At 36.4% G+C, this 20,554-nt stretch overlaps 3 protein-coding genes across 3 annotated transcripts; 2 read left to right on the top strand and 1 right to left on the bottom strand.

Moving 5' to 3' along the window:
• Positions 1 to 1,266: 1,266 nt before the first annotated feature.
• On the top strand, positions 1,267 to 4,205 carry LOC135791751 (WD repeat-containing protein 48 homolog). The gene is made up of 9 exons (XM_065302268.1): positions 1,267 to 1,600; positions 1,695 to 1,899; positions 1,962 to 2,174; positions 2,237 to 2,483; positions 2,550 to 3,054; positions 3,109 to 3,314; positions 3,369 to 3,576; positions 3,631 to 3,804; positions 3,863 to 4,205. The coding sequence occupies exons 1-9, from the start codon at positions 1,553 to 1,555 to the stop codon at positions 3,956 to 3,958; spliced, it is 1,902 nt and encodes a 633-aa protein (XP_065158340.1). The 5' UTR covers positions 1,267 to 1,552; the 3' UTR covers positions 3,959 to 4,205.
• A 1-nt stretch (position 4,206) lies between these two features.
• LOC135792007 (adenylate kinase isoenzyme 1-like) lies at positions 4,207 to 4,866 on the bottom strand. Its single transcript, XM_065302632.1, has one exon. It carries the CDS (start codon positions 4,864 to 4,866, stop codon positions 4,207 to 4,209), a length of 660 nt encoding a protein of 219 aa, XP_065158704.1.
• Positions 4,867 to 5,116: 250 nt separating this feature from the next.
• btv (dynein cytoplasmic heavy chain beethoven) lies at positions 5,117 to 20,482 on the top strand. Its single transcript, XM_065302269.1, is given in 31 exon segments — positions 5,117 to 5,279; positions 5,340 to 8,167; positions 8,221 to 9,177; positions 9,244 to 10,032; positions 10,085 to 10,552; positions 10,610 to 10,792; positions 10,847 to 12,387; positions 12,439 to 12,547; positions 12,615 to 12,752; positions 13,674 to 13,810; positions 13,862 to 14,000; positions 14,059 to 14,431; positions 14,491 to 14,714; positions 14,821 to 15,052; positions 15,109 to 15,274; positions 15,335 to 16,486; positions 16,554 to 16,847; positions 16,899 to 17,307; positions 17,359 to 17,598; positions 17,652 to 17,798; positions 17,865 to 17,984; positions 18,036 to 18,234; positions 18,290 to 18,450; positions 18,512 to 18,672; positions 18,739 to 19,121; positions 19,124 to 19,239; positions 19,295 to 19,322; positions 19,325 to 19,468; positions 19,525 to 19,781; positions 19,835 to 20,215; positions 20,275 to 20,482. Coding segments are annotated over 31 exon segments (12,666 nt in total). The 5' UTR covers positions 5,117 to 5,239; the 3' UTR covers positions 20,425 to 20,482.
• Positions 20,483 to 20,554: the final 72 nt, after the last annotated feature.

The raw sequence follows: 20,554 nt of genomic DNA, 5'->3' as shown, positions 1-20,554 counted from the left end.
AGTTGATGCTTTTTTATTTCTTCTATATCCTCTAACATTTCGGTATGACGGTTTCATATTACGGAAATTAATAAAATTGTCCACGCGTTGTTTAGGAGAATATAAATTTTAAACAAATTTGAATTTCCTTAAAAAAAACAGACAAAAAAATTCTTAACTAATTAAATAATAATAATAATTATCATATTCAACCCTTAATTTCTGTACAATCCGATATTCGAACTCGAAACCTCACGGTTTATAGACGAATACTTTTCCTCTACTACCCTATAACTCTGCGCTTGAATTTTGTTCGTAGATAAGCAGGATGTTGTGCGCCAGTTCACATGGACACGAGTGTGCACTCACTGACACCAACAAACAACTTCATTGATATTGCGCGAAAATATTTAATACGGATAAGTGCATCCCAGCGCCATCTATGCGCGCGTTATAGAGTTATATTTAGATAAGATGCGCTCAGTGCAAGCTGACTGAGAAGGAAGACAAACAAACAAGTTTATCTTTATACATCGTGTGATTTTACACATACGAATACACCAAAGTAGAAATTAAACAAAAATTGCACTTGTAATAAATAAATAATCAACTGGATAAATATTTCATGATTTTTCATAGGTTTTCACCCTTCAGCAACCTTATCTCCAAGTTTGTTTGGTTTTTATTATGTTTATAACAAAAACCAATTATGTATAATTATTTATTTTTATTTTTAACGTTTTTTAATGTTAAACAATTTGATTTTTCGCTTTTCTAGCATTTAATTTTCAACTGTTGAAAATAATAACTACACGCTTAAAAATAGAAATAAATAACTACATTGGAATAATATTCGCGGTTGGGATAGAAAAAATGTAAACAAACACAATCTAGCGTGATGTTGATAAGAAAGATACGCACGCATCGCGTGATCTCGCCCGGATCGAAGATTCAACGTGTTGAAACCTGTCTGAAAAGTTGTATCGCTGAATTTAATGCAAAAAGTGCATCCTAGCGCCATCTATGAATGATCTAGAAATATACTCTTATTTACATTAAATTAATCATTATTTGACACATTATCACATGATTATCGGACAATGAACATGATTTTTAATGATTAATTTTTTGTAATAAATGCACACAGATATATTTTACAATTTTATAGCAAATTTAAACAAACATTACTAAAACTTGCATAAAAAACATTATTTTGTATCAAAAACATCAACAATACTTTGAAAAAGTATAAATTGTATAATTTCAAAGTGATTTACCACAAAAATAAAACCAAAATATAGACGAAACGAATAAAAAACAATAACAAATCCTCTTTCACTTCCTAAACTACCGCAACTTGCATAACAGAAACGCCAAACTAGTTGCAGTTACATGAGGCGTTTCTGAAATAATCACAGAACTCGAGTTTTAACCTCGCCGAGGAAAGAGCGACGACGAGATGTTACCTCGACGCTTTTAATACAAGAAATCTCGTTTCTATATTTCCACCAACAGCAAAAAACCGAACATCAGAAGGGAAACGTGTGATTCTTGACCGGGTAGCGCTCGCGCTATGGTCACAATGAATCCAGCGGCGCAAGGCAACCGCAAGAAGTACCAGGTCTGTGTAAACAAAACCCTTGTTTTCCAAGTTTCATCCACTTTCCACACAATCTCAACTTAATATCAAACTAATTTTGATTGTATATATACAGATATCAATGGTAATATGCGAGGCGGAAGAAAGAAGGCATCGCAATGGTGTGAACGCCCTGCAAGTAGACCCAACACTTGATAGACTTTACTCTGCTGGAAGTGATTCGGTAATCCGAGTAAATGAACGCGATCGGTATGCTCAGAGTATGGAACATCACACAGATTGGGTGAATGATATTGTTCTCTGTTGTGGAGGCAGAAATTGTAAGAAATTTTAGTACTTTAATCCATTTTCCTTAATTTTCCTAAATTTTTATCGTTTTTAGTAATTTCTGCAAGTTCTGATACAACTGTAAAGGTCTGGAATGCACACAAAGGTTTCTGCATGTCCACTCTACGAACCCATAAAGATTATGTTAAAGTTTTGGCCTATGCAAAGGATAGAGAACAAGTGGCTTCAGCTGGTCTGGACAAGTCAATTTACATCTGGGATATTAATACTCTTACAGCCCTCACAGCTAATAACAATACAGTAACAAGTGAGTTTAATATTCACACAAATAAAACTTGAATAAAATAATGATGCTCACTCACATTTTAGCTACAAGTCTGCCTGGTAGTAAGGAGTCAATCTACAGTCTAGCAATGAATCCTTCTGGAAGTATTATAGTCAGTGGTTCCACTGAGCGAGTTTTACGAATATGGGATCCAAGAGCATGTGCCAAGCTGCACAAATTTAAAGGGCACACGGATAATGTCCGGGCATTGGTTGTGTCCAATGATGGCACACAAATATTATCGGGGAGTAGTGATGGTAAAATTAAATTATGGAATGTTGGACTTCAAAGGTATAAACATCTAAACATCTACATCTACTTAATTTGCTAGAAATTTATAAATAATTTGTGTTGTAGATGTATACAAACAATATCAGTGCATTCAGATTCAGTCTGGGCTCTTCTAGCTTCAGAAAACTTCACGTTTGTGATTTCCGGCGGTCGCGACCGTAAAGTAATCATGACCGAAATCAAAAACCCGAAAAACACCACTGTGGTCTGCACCGAAGAGGAACCCATCACGAAATTATGTTATTCGTCTGATCATAGAAGTGTGTGGGTCTCGACGACGTCTTCAACGATAAATTGTTGGAAATTACCGAATGATAAAACATGGGGTACACCAGCGACTAAACCAGTGGCGACAATACTCGGCGGTGCGGCCATTGTCGAAGCAGTCGTACTAAATGATAAACGGCATGTTTTAACACGAGATAGTGATCAGATCGTTGCGGTTTACGATGTGCTGAATGCACGGAAAGCGGAAACACTGGGAAAAGTGAATTTTCAGGAGGAGTTGACGAAGCGTATGAGCAAAATGATGTATGTACCGAATTGGTTTACACACGACCTTAAAACAGGGGTAAGACATTCAAAACACGTTTTAAACAAGTAATAATAAATGTTTTTGGTGTAGATGTTGACTATACACTTGGGAAACGAAAAAGACGACTGTTTTTCCGCTTGGGTATCGACAAAAGACGCGGGGTTAAGTGACGAAGCCGATCAGAAGGTAAACTATGGTAAATTACTGCTGCAGTCGTTACTGCAGCATTGGAAACCGCAGGATCCTTCCCAGGACTTGAAAGTGAATGTTCCAGACCATACTCCGTTTATTGTTAGGTGAGATCCAATGAAATTTATAAAAATTAAATAAAAATTTGCTGTTTTTTAAAGTGAGGTGCGTGGAAGAACATTGTATCGAGTGTTGGTACGCGACACAAAGGGTGAAACCGAACGTGCATTACTCACAGACCTCATCCCAACTTGGGTGACGTCGAACATTGAAGAGAACTGTCCGAACAAATTCCTTAAAGTGCAATTTTACCTGCAACCACATTCCAGTGTTCCTTTACATCTCCTCAAAATGGAACGACAGAAAAAAGTAAGTAAAATTCACGAATTTTTGAATAAAAACTAAAAATGATGATTTTTACAGCCTGATAGACTTGTAGCCAACGATTTTATACAATGTCGTAAAGTGGCCGAGCATATAATAGAAAAATTCCTAGGAGAAGGCTCAGCGGGTTCACCTGGAGGCGATACAGAACCACCTGTACCCGTCACCAATGGTACCACAGTTGACCAAATAGAATTGACATGTAATGACCAAGTAAGTTAAACAAAAACAACAAAAAATCAAATAAAAATACTAAAATCTGCATTTTTAGGTGTTGGATCCTTCTATGGACCTTCGAACAGTCAAGCAATTCATCTGGAAAGCCAACACCGACTTGACTCTGTATTTTAAAGTATTAAATAGGTAATCACTAGCACTGTAACCGTAAAACACTCTGGAGGCGGACATATGAATTCCCTCGTCACGCGTCGTCGATGTTGTGTGTGGTGTGCGCAGTGACGTTTTTAACTTAAGAGACTGCCAGATATATACTAGCGCGAAATCATTTACTTTGTGATTCTTTTAAACAATGTGATCATTTTATTATAATATTACTATGAGTTTGGATTTGAATGCATCTCTTCTTCATTTGTACAATAAATAATTTGCTGAGAGTCATTTGTTGTAAATGCGCTCGAATTTATACGCCCAGTAATCTTCCAGATCCGAAATCAGTTTCGAGACTGTATCCTCCGGAGGATAATTCGTCATTAATTTGATTGTTTTACTCTCGTAGTATCTGTACACTTGTTGGCATTGCCTGCTTGACTTCACGTACTTGATCCGAACACTTTCGGTGTTTATATCGCCGTATTTATTGATCATTCTTCCGAGGACTGAATCTAATACTAAATGGCAGTAGATTATGATGTTTACTTTACAGATTTCGCTCTCAAAGAGTTTCGCTTGTCGCAGATGCAGTGGAAATCCGCAGAGAATGAATCCCTTCGCGTTAGCATAGTTTAAGAATATATACTCTTTCAATAAAGTGATAACAATCTCGTCGGGTACTTGACGGCCCTTTTTGATGCATTCTTCAATAACACGCGCGCGGAATTTCGCCTTCTCCAACTCTTCAAAGATGAGATCGGTTATTTTGACAAGATTATAATGACTGGCTTTTTCTAACATGCACGCGAGTGTGCTTTTGCCACTACCTATGGGTCCCATGATCCAGAATATCGGGATGCGACGCATGAGGAATGGCTGCAGGTCGAAGCGGTCTTTTACTTTGGGTTTCGCGCAACACCAATTCCAGCCAATTGCTCCACCCATAGAGTAAAACACACCCATATAAAGAATGCATCAATCAGGAAGTTGAGGACAATCTTCAAGGTTTGGTTGTCGGTGTAGAATAATTCAAATATAAGCATTGAGAAGGGTGTAGGGATTGGGTACAATGACGAAAAATTATTACACGGAAGTGACAAATGTAAAAAATTCTATGTTTTGACGTTTAAAATGTTAAAAAATGTCATGAAAAATCATTTGGAAATTTGTTTGTATTGCGCTAAAATACAAATTTCTAGATTTTTCTGTAACCAAGGCAACAAATTCGACAATTACAACAGATAGAACTATGTTGTGACTGTTTGTGACCTGTTACCGAGTGTTTTATGTCAGTACTGCGTATGCAGTCGCTGAAAACATGGCTGACTTTCGTAAGAAGTTACTAATCAACATAACAGGTAAGATTTAAGCAATATAAACATAAAAATAAAATAATTTCTACTTGAAAACTCCTTCAGGAAGTCATTTGGGTTTCATAATCGAAGAATCAACATGGGAGAAAGACGTTCTGCAAATGAACACACTCGAAGAATTCCTCGAGAACGAAAACAAACTATTACTCTGTGCGTGTTTAGAAATCAAAGAAAACAACAAACGGATAAAATACTACGATGATGTAATAGACTCCCCACAAAATGGTCGTACAGTTGTGTTTTCTAAATATCGAAAAACCACACTCAGAGATGATAATCTCCTACAATCGATCGATATCACATCGATGCAAGGTTCCCCTGCATCTGCATTATATCACACGCTGAACAATGTCTACAGTCCTTTAATAATGAAAGGAAATGGAAATAATCCCACAATTGAGAAACACCTATCAAATTTACAAGCAGGACTCCGTGCTTCATTAATCACCGAATTAGAAAGCGCGGATATAGGCGAATCCGATGAAGATAAAACCGAATCTCTTGCTATGATATTATCCGTTGATCAAGAAGTTGAATACTGGCATAAAATCACTGCAGTCAAGAAAAACCCAGGCGATAAAACAACCGCAAGCGCATTTCGTGACATGTTGATACCTCTGGCAAGAGATTTAGCTGTTTTGGACGCTTTGCCAATCTCAGACGTTGAAGACATGCAAGAAAACAGTCATAATATCCTGGATGATCTTTGGAGGCATGAACCGCCATATCCAAAAGCACGTATGGAACATATCATGGAAATAATCAGTAATGATATAGTTACCTACATCACAAAACAATTTAAAAAGGTTGATATTTGGAAGGAGGAGTATAACACAGCTGTAGAACTTCTGGAACAATGTCTGGGCATTGGTAAACATTGGTTATCTTCATGTAGGGAGCTAACAGAAATCTTCTGGCCTAATTATTCGCTGCATTACTGGCGTGGACCTCCATTCGTCCCCGAAAATCTAGCGAATTTAGTCGAGAGATTGTTGCAGATCAAAGAAATCCGCGCGACTCATCGACAACTTACAAGATTATTAACAAAAGAAGAACATGATGATCTAAATTGTGACCAAATGTTTACTCCGTTTGAGAATTTCAACGCTTTGCAATGTGGTGTCTACGCTGAACAAAGCTGGTCAACTGCTAATAAACAATTTGAATATTTATTGAAACCCGCGGAGCAAACAGTGGCGAATAAACTGAAAGAACAGTTTTCTTCTGTGAAAGCAAACACGAGGCAATTATTGTATGAATATGGAAGATATGCGGAGCTAATCTGTCGTCCAGTGTTGAAAAATATTCTACAAACTGAACGAAAACATTTACTATCCCTTTTGAGGGATTATATTAAACTGCTGGTTAGTCAAATGTCACAAACACCGATGTTATCCACAAAATACGAAACACCGCAGGTTGTTGCCGAAATAATCGGGACCAGACAACTGGAAGCCAAAGCCAATGAAGTTTTGACCATAACACGAAAAATTCTCAATGATTTAGAAAATTTTAAGGATCTAGAAATGGGTACCATCGAACTAATGCGGGATTTAAAAGATCAACATACAGATCTCTACGAGGCATGGACTTCGGAGATTTTAGAACAAATAAAATCGCGGAATTTGAGTTTGTGTGAAGATGATCCAGTCGTACAATTCACACCGAATAAATTAATGCGTGTGAATTATTCTCCGAGATTAGTCACGTTGATCTCGGAAGTTCGACAATTGACTACCTTGGGATACAATATACCGGAAGCCATTGTTACTACGAGTAACCACGCGAAGCAATTCATGAACTACGCCAAGTATTTGGAGCAAATCGCACATTTTCACAACACTATCGGAGATATCATGATACAAAGTCAAAGACCAATGATGTTACCAAGCGCGATTGCTCTGTCAAAACTCGTACAGGAACAGGAAGTCGTCTCCTGGGGTGATATCAAATCAGTTGAGACGTATGTACAGAATTTAAAAGACGCCGTTGATAAATTATCAAAAGAAAATAACATGCTGACCAGTTATAATCTGCAAGTTATAGAACTGATTGATAAGTTACGAGGAGTTGATTTGATTAAATACTACGAGAAATGGCGCCTGACTGCGAAAATCCTCAGGGATATCATGCACCAAGTTCAACAGAAAGGTTTCGTGGCATCTGCAATGCTTCAATGGAAACAGGACATCGATAAACGTCTTGCAAAAGTCTTAGAAGAACAGTACATCAAAAGTTTGGATACTGTGCATCTCTACATGCCGGAAATCAACTGTGATTTGATTTATCGTGATGGTAAACTTAAGTTTTCACCGGAGGAGAAGGCCCTGCGAGAGAAATATGAACATCAAATGAAGGAATCCTTGGATATTCCGAAAAAATTCCGAGGAGTGTGCGAAACCAATGAGGTTTTTGTAGAAATTATAGAAACCTGTAAGTCACAATTGGAAAAGGTTCAAGGTAATACAGAGAAGTTGTTTGAGCAACTACAGGGTGTTAAAAAACACTGGCAAGCATGGTTGACTCTAGATAAATTGGATGTGAGTAAATTAAGCACTTGGCAAGACTGGGAACTGCATTTCCGAGCGTCGAAGACTTTCGGACAGGAAATAGCGAAATTACCGAGTGAAGAGGAGAAAATTGGATGTTTCAAAATTGGTCTATCATGGCTACGATCAGATTTAGAATCACATAATCGTAGTTATTGGGATCAACTTGTAAACACCTTGAAAGATTCAATCGCGCAGGATGTTGTTAAACTACAAGATTACGTAGATGCTTCAACAGGGACTTTAAATCGCCAACCTTTGACTTTGGAACAGATTGGGGAGGCGGATGCTTCACATGCGGATATTCTCAATCAAAAACCCGAAGTATTTATTCATTACAATAAAATTTTGATTTTTTTTAAATTAATTTCTTTTAGATGGAAGCTTTGCACAAGGAATTAATGCAAAAAGTCCACATTTTATCATCGTGGAATCGTGAACGTATCGATGCAGTCAACAGAATGCAAGCTGGCTGGGACCGATTGCAAAACCTGATGGAAAACTACCAACATATTATCTCCAAACAAGTGGAAACCATCAAAACCACTTTAACGATTGCCAGTGAAAATCTAAACAATGAAATTGAACGATTTGGCGCAAAATGGGATCAAGTCAAACCAAGACCAAATTCTGGTCAAATAAACACCGAAAGTTTAGAAGAACTTAACAAACATTATCAGGATATTAAAGAAAAGAAGGAACAGTGGAAGGAATTGACCGAAAGACAAACGAAAATCTTACAAGATTTTGCTAAATTCGGTTTGGAAACACCCAGTTTTGATCAAACAGAAGAAATAGATAAAGATTTGAATAAAGAAGAAAGTGATTGGGCGCAATTTGCTGAGTTTTATCAAGGTTTGGAGGCTTTATCCAACGAGGAGTGGATTGTCTTCAGGAGGAAATATTATAAACTGCAAGATTTCCTAAGTGAATGGGAAGGAAAACTCCAAGGAGAAGAAAATTCGCCTTTAATTACCCGAGTTCTACAAGAAATTCATAAATATCAATCAGCTGCGCCTGTTTTAAAGAGTTTAAAAGGCGAAGATTTCACGGATAAACACTGGTTGGAAGTCTATGATGTTTTGGGAATCATGCCGAAGAGTATAGATGTTTTGGCATTGAAAGATTTCCTCCGGATATCTGATAGATTAGTAGAAAAACAAAATCAACTGCAGGCGATTTGTAAGAAAGCAGCTAGTGAAATTATTGTGCGTCAAACTTTAGCGGAATTAGACCAATGGGATGTGCAAGCGAAATTTCAATTTACGAAGCATACAGATTCGAAAAACAAAGAGGTTTTGTTGATAAAAGACTTCAAAGAACATTTAAGCAAGGTAAATGATAAACTTAATCAATTTAAAGTTATTTTTTAACAGGATAACTTAAATATTTTGATTTAGATTGGTGATCATCAAAGTTTACTTCAATCTGTGAAGAACTCCGCTGATTATGAAGCGTTTGCTGGACGTGCAGACGTTTGGGAGACACGATTAACTGACCTAGATGTATATCTAACTCAAATGGGTCAAATCCAAAGAAAATGGATTTATTTAGAGCCTATCTTCGGCAGTGGGACTTTGGCGAATGAAAAATCACGTTTTGATAAATTAGATCGCGAATTCCGCGGGGTTTTAACATCAATCGAGCGTGATTCTAGAGTTTGTGCGATTTTACGCTATCCGAATTTTCGTGCAACCCTTGCTAATATCTCCGAACAATTATCACGCTGTCAAAAAGGTTTGGATGACTTCCTAGCGGAGAAACGCGATAAATTCCCGAGATTTCTCTTTTTGGGAGACGATGATCTCCTGGAAGTTGTCGGACAGTCTTCAAAGGAACACGTAATACAATCGCACCTTAAAAAGTTGTTTGCTGGTATCCACAGTACGGTTATAGATGAAACCGGGAAGAATATCACTGCAATTAGGTCATTACAAGGTGAAACAGTGCAGTTGTTGCAATGTATTAATATTAATCAACCGGTGGAGTTGTGGTTGAATCAGTTGGTGAAAGAAATGCAAAATACTCTTCAAGCGCTGCTTGTGCAATGTTTAGCTGATGGTAAATCACCGGATCCGTTGAAATATCCATCGCAGATTCTGTGTCTAGCTGCGAGTATACATTTTACGAATAAATGTGAACAAGGGATCACATCAATGGGTTTACAACAATTGCTAGGCACTTATAAAGTAATAATTCTTTTAAAATCAATGAAAAAAATTAAAATTTGATTGTTTTTAGTCCCAGTTAAAATATTACAGTGATGTTGATGTTGGTACCGACCCAGAATCATCTCTACAATCAATGGGAAATGAATCAGAATCAAATCTATTGGAAATCAAACTGAAAGCACTTTTACTAGACACTATCCAATATATTGATATAATTGAGATGTTGATTGATACGCATTGTACGAAATTAACCGATTGGCAATGGCAGCAACAGCTAAGGTTCTACGCAACTAGTTCCGGAGTGGTTACCATTAAAATGGTCAATGCCCAAATGGAATATTCCTATGAATACATCGGAAACGCACAGAAATTAGTGCGTACACCACTTACAGAGAAGTGTTTCTTGACTTTAACACAAGGTATGCACTTGGGTATGGGTGGAAACCCATATGGACCCGCTGGTACCGGAAAAACAGAATCTGTCAAAGCCCTGGGAGGTCTTTTAGGAAGACAAGTCCTAGTATTCAACTGTGATGAAGTATTTTATCAAAAATTATAAAAAATCATCAAAATTTCTATGTAAAATCATTTTTAGGGTATTGATGCCGCTTCAATGGGCAGGATATTATCGGGGTTAGTACGAAGTGGTGCCTGGGGATGTTTTGATGAATTTAATCGTCTTGATGAAGCAACCCTATCAGCTATATCCATGTATATCCAACCAATTCAAAGTGCGCTGAGGACCCATTCCAAAACCGTGACATTAATGGACAAAGAAGTAAATAATCATCCCCTAAACACCCTGTATATAAAAAATATTATTTTGTTTTAGATTCAAGTAAATACCCATTGCGGGATCTTTGTAACCCTGAACCCTGCTGGAGGTGGATATGGTGGTCGTAATAAACTCCCAGATAATCTCAAACAACTTTTCCGGCCTGTGGTCATGACCCACCCTGACCATGAGCAAATTGCTCGTACTCTACTACACTGCGATGGTTACCAACAAGCAGATGTCATCGGACGTAAACTAATCGAACTGTTTTCATTGGCTAGTAAATTATTAAGCAAACAACAACATTACGATTGGGGTTTGAGAGCCCTTCGAACTGTCCTAACCGGATGTGGACGAGCAATCAAAGAATACAAACGCCAGAATAAAATCACACCGGATGTAGAATTTGCTCTGGTCATCAATGCAACACGGCTGGATACATTATCGAAATTAACTTACAACGACGCATTTATTTTTGATAATTTACTCAAAGAAATCTTTCCCAAAATAGAAACACCTGTAACTTCAAATGATCCCAACATGATCAAAGCCCTGCATGATTCTTTTGGAGAGTTAAAATTACAGGTGAATAAAAGACAAGTTGCAAAATGTATGGAACTCTATGAGCAGTTGAGACAACGTATGGGTGTCGCCTTGGTAGGACCCCCACGATCCGGAAAGACCACAATCAGAAACCTCCTGGTAACTGCTTTGTGCAAGCAAGGAAAAACAATCAAACAACATGTTTTCAACCCGAAAGCCATGCCAAGGACACAACTCCTTGGACAAATTGATAATGATACCAGACAATGGACTGATGGTGTCCTGACCCAATATAGTCTAGAGGTAATCAATGAACCCTTGGATGTTTTATCATTTATAGTTTGTGATGGGGATATAGACCCCGAATGGGTAGAATCATTAAATTCTGTTATGGATGACAATAGATTACTATCCCTACCATCAGGTTGGAGGGTCCAGTTTGGTCCCAATGTGAATTTTATGTTTGAAACGCATGACTTGAGTAATGCATCACCTGCGACCATCAGCCGCATGGGGATTGTATTCCTAAGTGAAGAAGATGTGGAATTACAAGGATTCGTAGAGACTTATCTTGATGATTATAGCGAAGAAAGCGAAGGGTTGATATCTACATTCATCGAAGATTATTTCTACAACGCTATGGAATGGGTTGTAAACCAAGGAGAGCTTGTAATACAAACCCCGAAGATATCCCTAGCAAAAACAGCTTTAACACTGGTAAAAAACACGAAAAACAAAGAAGAATTCATTGTGAATTTGGTAAACTCCCTGGGAGGTCAATTAGAAGTTGATTTCCGGGAGGTTTTCGCTCAGCAAATGTTCGAAAACGCTGTGGTTAACATCCCCTCACATCCTGCGATGGCTTTCTATGATAAACAAAGAAATATCGTGGATTCTTACGCTGGGAATATTCAAAACATCGAAATTTTGGAGAATAATAAAATCCCGCTTATCCTCACCGGACAAATTCAACATTCTCTTGGGGTTATCAAGCAATGGTTCGATCAAAATGGCGAACACATACTCATTGTAGGACCGCACGGCTCTGCCAAAACGTAAATATAAAAATTTTAATTTAAAATTTACTAAAACAAGCAAATTTTTAGATTATTAATCGAAAAAATCCATGAAATTACTTCAGAACCTCGAAATCTAGCCGTAATTCATTGCAGTGCAAATGTAACACCGCAATATGTGATCCACAAAATAATCCAGGTAACAGAAAAACATTTACTTTTATTATTATAATCAACTGTTGATTTTGTGTGTTGTGTTTTTTTAGTATTGCCTGGTAGTGAGCAGCAGCCGCGGAAAAATCTACCGTCCCAAACGCGGCCACCTCACACTGTTCCTCAAGAATCTTCACCTGTTAAAGGCGGATAAATGGGCCACCAATATGCTGACTGCGTTCTTACAACAGGTAATTGAAATCCCTACATTTACTGATCGCATTTTGTGCCTTGGGAGATTTTTCTGGATTTTATTTTGCTACTGATCGACTCACAGAGTTTCTCTTCCAATTCTTTTTGTTTTTGTTTTTCTTTTTCCTGATATTGATGATTGGCGTCGGAAATAAGCGCAAACATTGTTTCGTACTTACTTAGCTGAGCTAACAATAACCTTTCATTGCGTTGTAGACCATTTATAGTGTGTTTGGCTTTCGAGTACTTTCCCTGTAAATTCTCAAACGCAATACCAAGATTCCTCACGTGTAATTTTACAACTTCATAGTCGATTTGTAATCGTTCATGTCCCGACATCATACCTTCAATGAATTTTTGATACTCATCCAGGGTTGCTTTCGCTTCCGCTTCAGACCAGTCAGATTTATACGAAGTGTTTTCCGTTGAGGATTTCACTTCTAGTAAATTATCCTGATACTTTTTGCACATGTCACACGTGCGATGCAGGGAATTATTGATAAAATCATTCGCGATTGATGACTGTAATGACTGCGTTGATTCGCTGGGACTTGTCCGTTCGGATGATGAAGATTCATGCAGGCTCGGCGGTGGGGTTTCCGGTAAAATGGCGGCTGGATCCGTGGCGAGGAGAGAAACCGTCTGCAGGAATTTGAGCGTAGGGCTGGGCAGGTCCGTGTCGTAGTTATAGAATCGTTGCTTCTGTTGGCTGGCGCGCAGGATGTCCATCTTGCAGAAGCGTAGCACTGTCAGCGAGCAGAAGAGCACGACGATAACGACGAGCGCTAACTGAATTTCGATGGAGAAGAAATTTTGGTAGAGTTTTGGGTCGGTGATATCCAACATAGTGCAGACTGTGGTGACATTTTAACACAACGTCAAAATTGTACACGGCACACTTGTGTGTTTTTTGTTTCCAGCTAATTGCGTATAGTGGATTCTTCGACGCCAACTTGGAATGGGTTTTCGTGGAGAATATCACCGTGGTTGGGACTTTGGCGAATCAGAATCATTTATCAACGAGGTTTACATCGCTTTTTAATGTTTTTAACGTCGAGTAAGATTTTTTTAAGGAAATTTATGAAATTTTCTTATAAAATTATTTTAGTTTACCGGAAGATGATGATGTTAACAGTATTTTCACTGCTTATATGTCGGCCATTTTGAAAAAAGCAAACGTAAATGGTACTTGGTCCAAACAAAAGATTAGTAAACTCACAGCGACGTTGATAAAAGTTTACAACGAGGTAAATAACACTTAAAAATTAAGTTTTAAATAAAAAAACTAATTTTTTCTTCCCACAGACAAAAAATCAGTTCTCCGAAGTGAGCAAACGGCATTACGTTTTCAGTCCACATGACTTAACACTATGGTGCAAAGGAATTCTGCGTTATAAACTAATGTCAAACGATATAGAAACAATCCTCTTGGAAGTGATATGCAATGAAGCATTGAGAATATTCCACGATAGACTTGTAACCAGTGAAGAACGGATTCAATTCAAAGAAATTCTCAATCAAATTGTGTCGCAAGAATGGAACAAACCGAATATTCTCGGGGTAGCCGCCGATAATTATTTTGTTGCGGCTTCGGTAAATAATAGAACTCATGCTGCTTTGACGAAATTAAACGCTGATGATTGGAGTACGATCGTAAAGAAAGGAATAATTCAATATGGTAAGATTTTTACCAAAATTAATTAAAATTTAAAAAAAAAATAATTCAAAATATTTCAGAAAGAGAAGGTTATTCATTGGATATTGAAATAATCCCTGAGCTTTTACATCTAACAGCAACTTTAAGCCGTGCGTTGACATGTCCAGGTGGACATTGTCTTCTTGCAGGTAATTCAGGCGTGGGAAGACGTTCAGCGGTGAAAATTATTTCCGTAATGGAAGGCGCAAAGTTAATAACACCGATTGGAAGCGAAAATAATCAATTTAAAAATGATTTGAAAGCAGTAAGTACCAAAATATTCAAAAATCCTACCTTATTTGATGTTTCTGATGTCTTTCGGCCATTTTGGTGGATTCTGTAACAGAAAATATAATTATTAATAATTTTAGGCTATTCATACGGCTGCTATTGATGGTGAACAAGTTTATTTATTATTAGAAGACCATATTCTAAATAATAATAACAATAATAGTGTGTTAAACATGTTAAACATACTTTTATCTTCTGGGGAAGTCCCAGGATTGTTTAATAACGCAGAATTGGATTCGCTTATTTCCGGGTTGAAGGATGAAGCAGGCAGGACTGATTTTGATGGGAATTTATACGAATTTTTCGTTGAAAGTAAATTTTTTAAAGAAAAAAATAAATTTTGATTTTTTACGAATTTTTTTTTGCAGGAACTAAAAATAATATGCATATTTTGATCTGTATGGAAATCCAGAATACAAATTTCTGGAAAATATTAGAAAATTGCCCCGCAATTCTTCAAAAATGCACACAAATCTGGTTAAATGAATGGTGCAAAGAAACGATGAAAATAATCCCGAAATTAATCATTAAAAAGTAAGTTTTCATAATTTCCCAATCAAAAATCACAAAATAATATATTTTAAAAAATTTTAGACAAAATGAAAAGTCCAAAGATGAAAAAATCGAAATTTCCAAATACTTCACAGACATAGAACAGGTTGTCGATGAAAAACTCTCAAGTCCTTTCCGTTATGTCAACATGATCAACTCGTATATAAAAATTTACAAAGATAAACAAAAGAATTTGGTAGATGTACAGAAAAAATTAAAAGGTGGCACTTCGAAATTAACCGAAGCGGGAGATGTCGTAGCGGATTTGAAAATAAAAGCCGCCGAACAACAAGAAAAACTCGCCGAGAAGCAAAAATCAGCGAATAAAGCACTCGACATGATCAGCAACACAATGAAAAACGCGAATGTAAAAAAAGAACAAATGGAAGTGTTAAAAGTCCAAACCGAACAAGAAAACATCCAATTAGTCAAGAGAAAAAAAGAAATCGAACTAGAACTTGCGGAAGTAGAACCGCTGATACAAGAAGCAAGAAACGCGATTGGAAACATCAAATCAGAAGCATTATCGGAAATACGTTCGCTACGTGCTCCACCGGAAGTTATCAGAGACATCCTTGAAGGAGTCCTGCGATTAATGGGAATACAAGACACTTCCTGGAATAGTATGAAGACTTTCCTTGCTAAACGCGGCGTTAAAGAAGATATACGCGCTTTCGATGCCGGGAGAATAACATCAGCGAATCGTGAAGCTGTGGAAAAATTAATCGCGAATAAACACGACTCTTTTGAGGAGAAAAACGCGAAAAGAGCTTCTGTGGCAGCTGCACCTTTGGCTAGTTGGGTGAGTGCTAATGTACGATATTCAAAAGTCATGCAGAAAATAAAACCACTGGAAAATGAACAAAACAAGTTAAAAGAGAATTTATCCGAAGCAGAATCACAATTGAGTAATCTAAGCGCCGGGTTATTAGATGTAGACGCAACTGTAGATCAACTAAAGAAAGAATTAGCAACATTTACGCGTGAAGGCGCAGAAATTGAGATCAAATTGAACGCAGCGCAGGAAACTCTACAATCCGCCGAGGGATTAGTTGGGAAATTGAATGATGAATACGAGCGATGGCAAAAACAGTTGAAGGAACTTGAAGTGGATCTTAAACAACTCCCGACGAATTGTTTACTAGCTGCAGGGTTTCTGAATTATTTATCTGGAGAATCAGAAGATGTCAGAAAGTAAAATATTTAATTTTTTGTTTTTGATGATTTTTTAATAATTTTAATAATTTTAACTATTTTTAAGGAATATTTTGAGTGAATGGTTAAATATTGTAAAGGATGATTTAAGTGATTTCATCCTCGAAGACTTTTTGAGTACAGAAAGAGAACAAATGCAATGGCAAAGCGATGGATTGGCTACGGATCAATTATCGATTCAAAACGCGATTATTATCAACGAGGCAAAAATGTGTCCGTTTTTAATCGATCCCACATCGATGGGTATCAACTGGATGAAGAATCGATATAAGAATAAAAGTTTTGAGGCAACCACACAGATTTCCCCGAAATTTAACACATCTTTAGAACTTGCTATTCGGTAAGCAATAAAATTAACTAAATTTCCTTTAAAAAATTTAATTTTTTGTAGATTTGGTAAAGTGTTTCTTATAGAAGAAGTCGAAACAATTTCCTCTGTATTATTCTCGTTGTTACGTAAACAATTCATTCAACAAGGCGAGAGGACTTTGATAAACCTCAATGGAAAACAAATCGATTACAATAAAGATTTTCAACTGTTGTTGAGTAGTCGTAATGCTAATTTACAACTGCCTGGAGACCTGAGAGCAATTATCAATATAATAAATTTCACAACAACTCGCGCTGGATTAACCGAACAGTTATTAATCAGTGCTATTAAACAAGAAAGTCCTGAACTTGCAGAAAAACGTAAAAATTTGCTCAGACAACGCGAAGAGTTGCAAGAAAAACAGCATAAGTTACAAACGCAATTATTAGAAGATTTGGCTAATTCCAAAGGAAATATTTTAGAGAATAAAGTAAGATTATTATTAAAAAATATCTTTTATAAATTAATATTTGATTTTTAGAACTTATTAGCGTCGTTAAATGAAACCAAAGCCAGTTCTGTGGCGATTTCTCAAGCGCTGAGTGAATCATCGCTTGTTCAAGAGAAGTTAATGCAAGAATATGATGTTTATAGAGAAATATCGAATTTTGGAAGTGCTTTGTACTTCGGAGCAAGAGAATTCTTGAAAACTAATGTTATTTATGCATTATCCGTGGCTTCTTTCACGAATTTATTCTTAAGTTCTTTGCCTACAATGGAAGTAAGTTATTTTTTTAAATTTCTATTAAAAAAATATAAAATTTAATATTTTAGGGTCTTCAGAGTACGGAAAATTATCGGCATAAAATATTAATACAATCTTTGTATCAGTACATGGGCAGAGGCATTTTTAAAAGTGACAGATTAAAATTCCTCCTGCATTTGGTTCATAAAATGTTTCCTGAGCAAATACCTACTGAAGTATTAATTATTTAAACTTTTTTTAAATAAAATTTAAAGAAAATATTTTAAAATATTAAATTTCAGGAGTGGAATCTTTTAATTGGTAACGTATTGATTACAAATCGTCCTGAGACGTCGAAAAATCGCGAATCTGTGCCTGCATGGATTGCAGATCATTCAACTTCAAAAGTTTCTTTACTACAAGTAAAATTTCATATATTTATGATGTTTAATGTATTAATACTGCGTTTTTAGTTGGTGCTTAAAAATATTTATGTTTCTTTGGACCTGGACAATGAAATGTTGTGGAAGGACTTTATGCAGAGTCCAAAATGCGAAGCAAATTTCCCGAAACATTGCAAACTGACAGAATTTCAGAAAGTTTTGGTTGTACAAGCACTGCGCACTGATAGATTATACAGTGCGATGACACAATGTGTTTTACACCTCACGGGTAATAATTTAATAAAATTAATTACCATAAACAACAAAAATTATGTAATTTTTAGGTATGAATAGTTTTAACCTGGAAGTTTTGCAATTGTCGCAAATTTACAAAGAATCTACGTCTATACAACCGATTTTATTGATTACTACATCTGGAAATGATCCTTCTAACGCAATAAGAGAATTAGCCATGAAAGAAATGAACGGTGATAAATATGTTGAGGTAATTTTAATTTTAATAATAAATAAATATTTATTTTTTTACGCTTTTTGTGATTTTTAAGATGAGTATGGGTGAAGGACAAGAAAACAAAGCCATAACAACTCTTCAGGAGACAGCCCAGAGTGGAAAATGGTTGATTTTGAAAAATCTCCATCTTGTGACTGGGTGGTTGCCTAACTTGTGTCAAAATCTACAAGAAATAAACGCAGCTCCCACTTTTAGGTAAAAAATACTCAATAAATACCCAAATAACTAAATTTAATTTAAAATATTTAAATAATTATTTAGATTATGGTTGGTGACCGAAGCCCATCCAAACTTCAGCTCAGTCCTTGCCGAAAACTCTTTAAAATTAGCTTATGAAGCCCCGTGGGGATTCCGAAACAATTTATTCAAAATATTCACAAATTACGGTAATAGTTTCGTGCAGAAGCTAAACACAATGGCGTCGCGGATATTTTTCGTCCTCGGATTAGTTCACGCAATTTTACAAGAACGAAGAAGTTATATTCCGCAAGGATGGTCAAAATGGTACGAATTTAGTGATGTGGATTTATCAAGTATGGTGAAATTAAGTGAAGAACTCTGGGAGAATGCAAGTGCGCATAATATGCAATGGAAATATTTAATCGGATGGGCTGTGAATGCAGTTTACGGAGGACGTATAGAAAAACCGAGGATTTGACCATTCTAGAAGCTTGTGTTAAGCAATATTTCACTGATGAAGTGTTAAGTCATCGGTGGAAACCCCTGGGGATATTGAATTCACCGTCGACTTCAAACTTTCAAGTGAGAAGAAATTTTTTTTTTTTTTGAAAAGTTTTAATATTTTTTGTGTTTTTAGGATTATTTGAATTTTATAACACATATTCCCTTAAAGATGTGCCTGTATTTTTTGGTTTACCAGAAAATGTGGATAGGGCATGGGAAAGGAATACTTCTGCGAGTGTTATACAATATTTAAAAAGTATTTTTCCAAAAAATTTTCAGGAAAAAACAAAAATTCAAATTTTTAATATTTTTGTAGATTTAGCAATTACGAAAGAAATTACGAGTAACCAGGAACAAGTAAATAAAACCTACAACTCTACGTCGCCCTTTGGAAAAAAGTAAACCACGGACACGAATTTATCCGAACACCTTTACCCTCAACATCTCACAATAAAATCGACTATACTCTTGAGACATTTATCAGTGAAGAATTACGTTTTGCTTTGACAACTATACAAACCCTACACAAATGTTTCTCATTTCTAAATAAAATGGCAAAAGGGCAGATTTTCGGAGATGAAAAATGTACGAAAATTAGCGAGGAATTACTAAGTTTCAAGGTACAATTAAATATTTTCCAAATAAAGAAAAATACGAAAAAATATATTTTCAGACTCCTGCATCCTGGTTGAAACTTTGGAACGGCCCTAAAGAACCAGCAAAGTATCTTAAAGACCTAATAAACAAAACAATCACTGTTTCGCAATGGAATGATAATCCCGCCACGTATTACCATCATCCAATGGACATATCGCAGTTATTCAATGCGGAAACTTTCCTCAGCGCGTTCAAAAAACAATTCGCGAGTTCCAAACACCTTGCAATTGATGAATTGGAACTTAAGTCACATTGGAAACCTAAGGACGGTTCTGTTTGCCTCACGGGTTTGCACATTGAAGGTGCGCTTTTTGACGGAATTAATTTATTACCGACCAGTGCAAATTCAAACAGTATTAATCCAACACCAGATGTTTATATTACATGGGAAGATAAGGTAATTGTTTTTTTATGGATGAAATTAGTGTTATTGTATTGTTTTTTTTTTGTTTCCAGAAAAATGAAGTTGATGATCGTACACTACAGGTACCTTTATACTACGCATTGGATCGCGAGAAATTGCTAACGAAATTACAAGTTCCCTGCAGTAACAAAGAACAACTGCAATGGATTCAAGCTGGTGTTGCTTTCTTTCTGCGTGATTAAATCTATTGCACTTACCTTGTGAGTTTGTTTGATGAATAACTACGATTTGAATAAACAACTGAATGTGTTTTACTTCCTAACCAATAAATTTTGAATAATCGCAAAGTCAAAGGCAACAATGTTGCGCGAA

The sequence above is a fragment of the Atheta coriaria genome, unplaced genomic scaffold (genome assembly GCF_025399875.1).
Source record: "Atheta coriaria isolate IRGN ID8LTWV9N9 unplaced genomic scaffold, Caltech_Dcor_3.1 hic_scaffold_5_pilon, whole genome shotgun sequence".
Classification (NCBI taxonomy): Eukaryota; Metazoa; Arthropoda; class Insecta; order Coleoptera; family Staphylinidae; genus Dalotia; species Dalotia coriaria.
This window is presented reverse-complemented; position numbering and strand designations above follow the sequence as displayed.

Coding starts and splice junctions, on each gene's coding strand:
- LOC135791751 (XM_065302268.1), top strand. CDS start 1,553: ATGGTCACAATGAATCCAGCGGCGCAAGGCAACCGCAAGAAGTACCAG. Junction 2,484..2,549: donor TGGAATGTTGGACTTCAAAG/GTATAAACATCT, acceptor TTTGTGTTGTAG/ATGTATACAAACAATATCAG. Junction 3,055..3,108: donor CACACGACCTTAAAACAGGG/GTAAGACATTCA, acceptor TTTTTGGTGTAG/ATGTTGACTATACACTTGGG.
- LOC135792007 (XM_065302632.1), bottom strand. CDS start 4,866: ATGGGTGGAGCAATTGGCTGGAATTGGTGTTGCGCGAAACCCAAAGTA.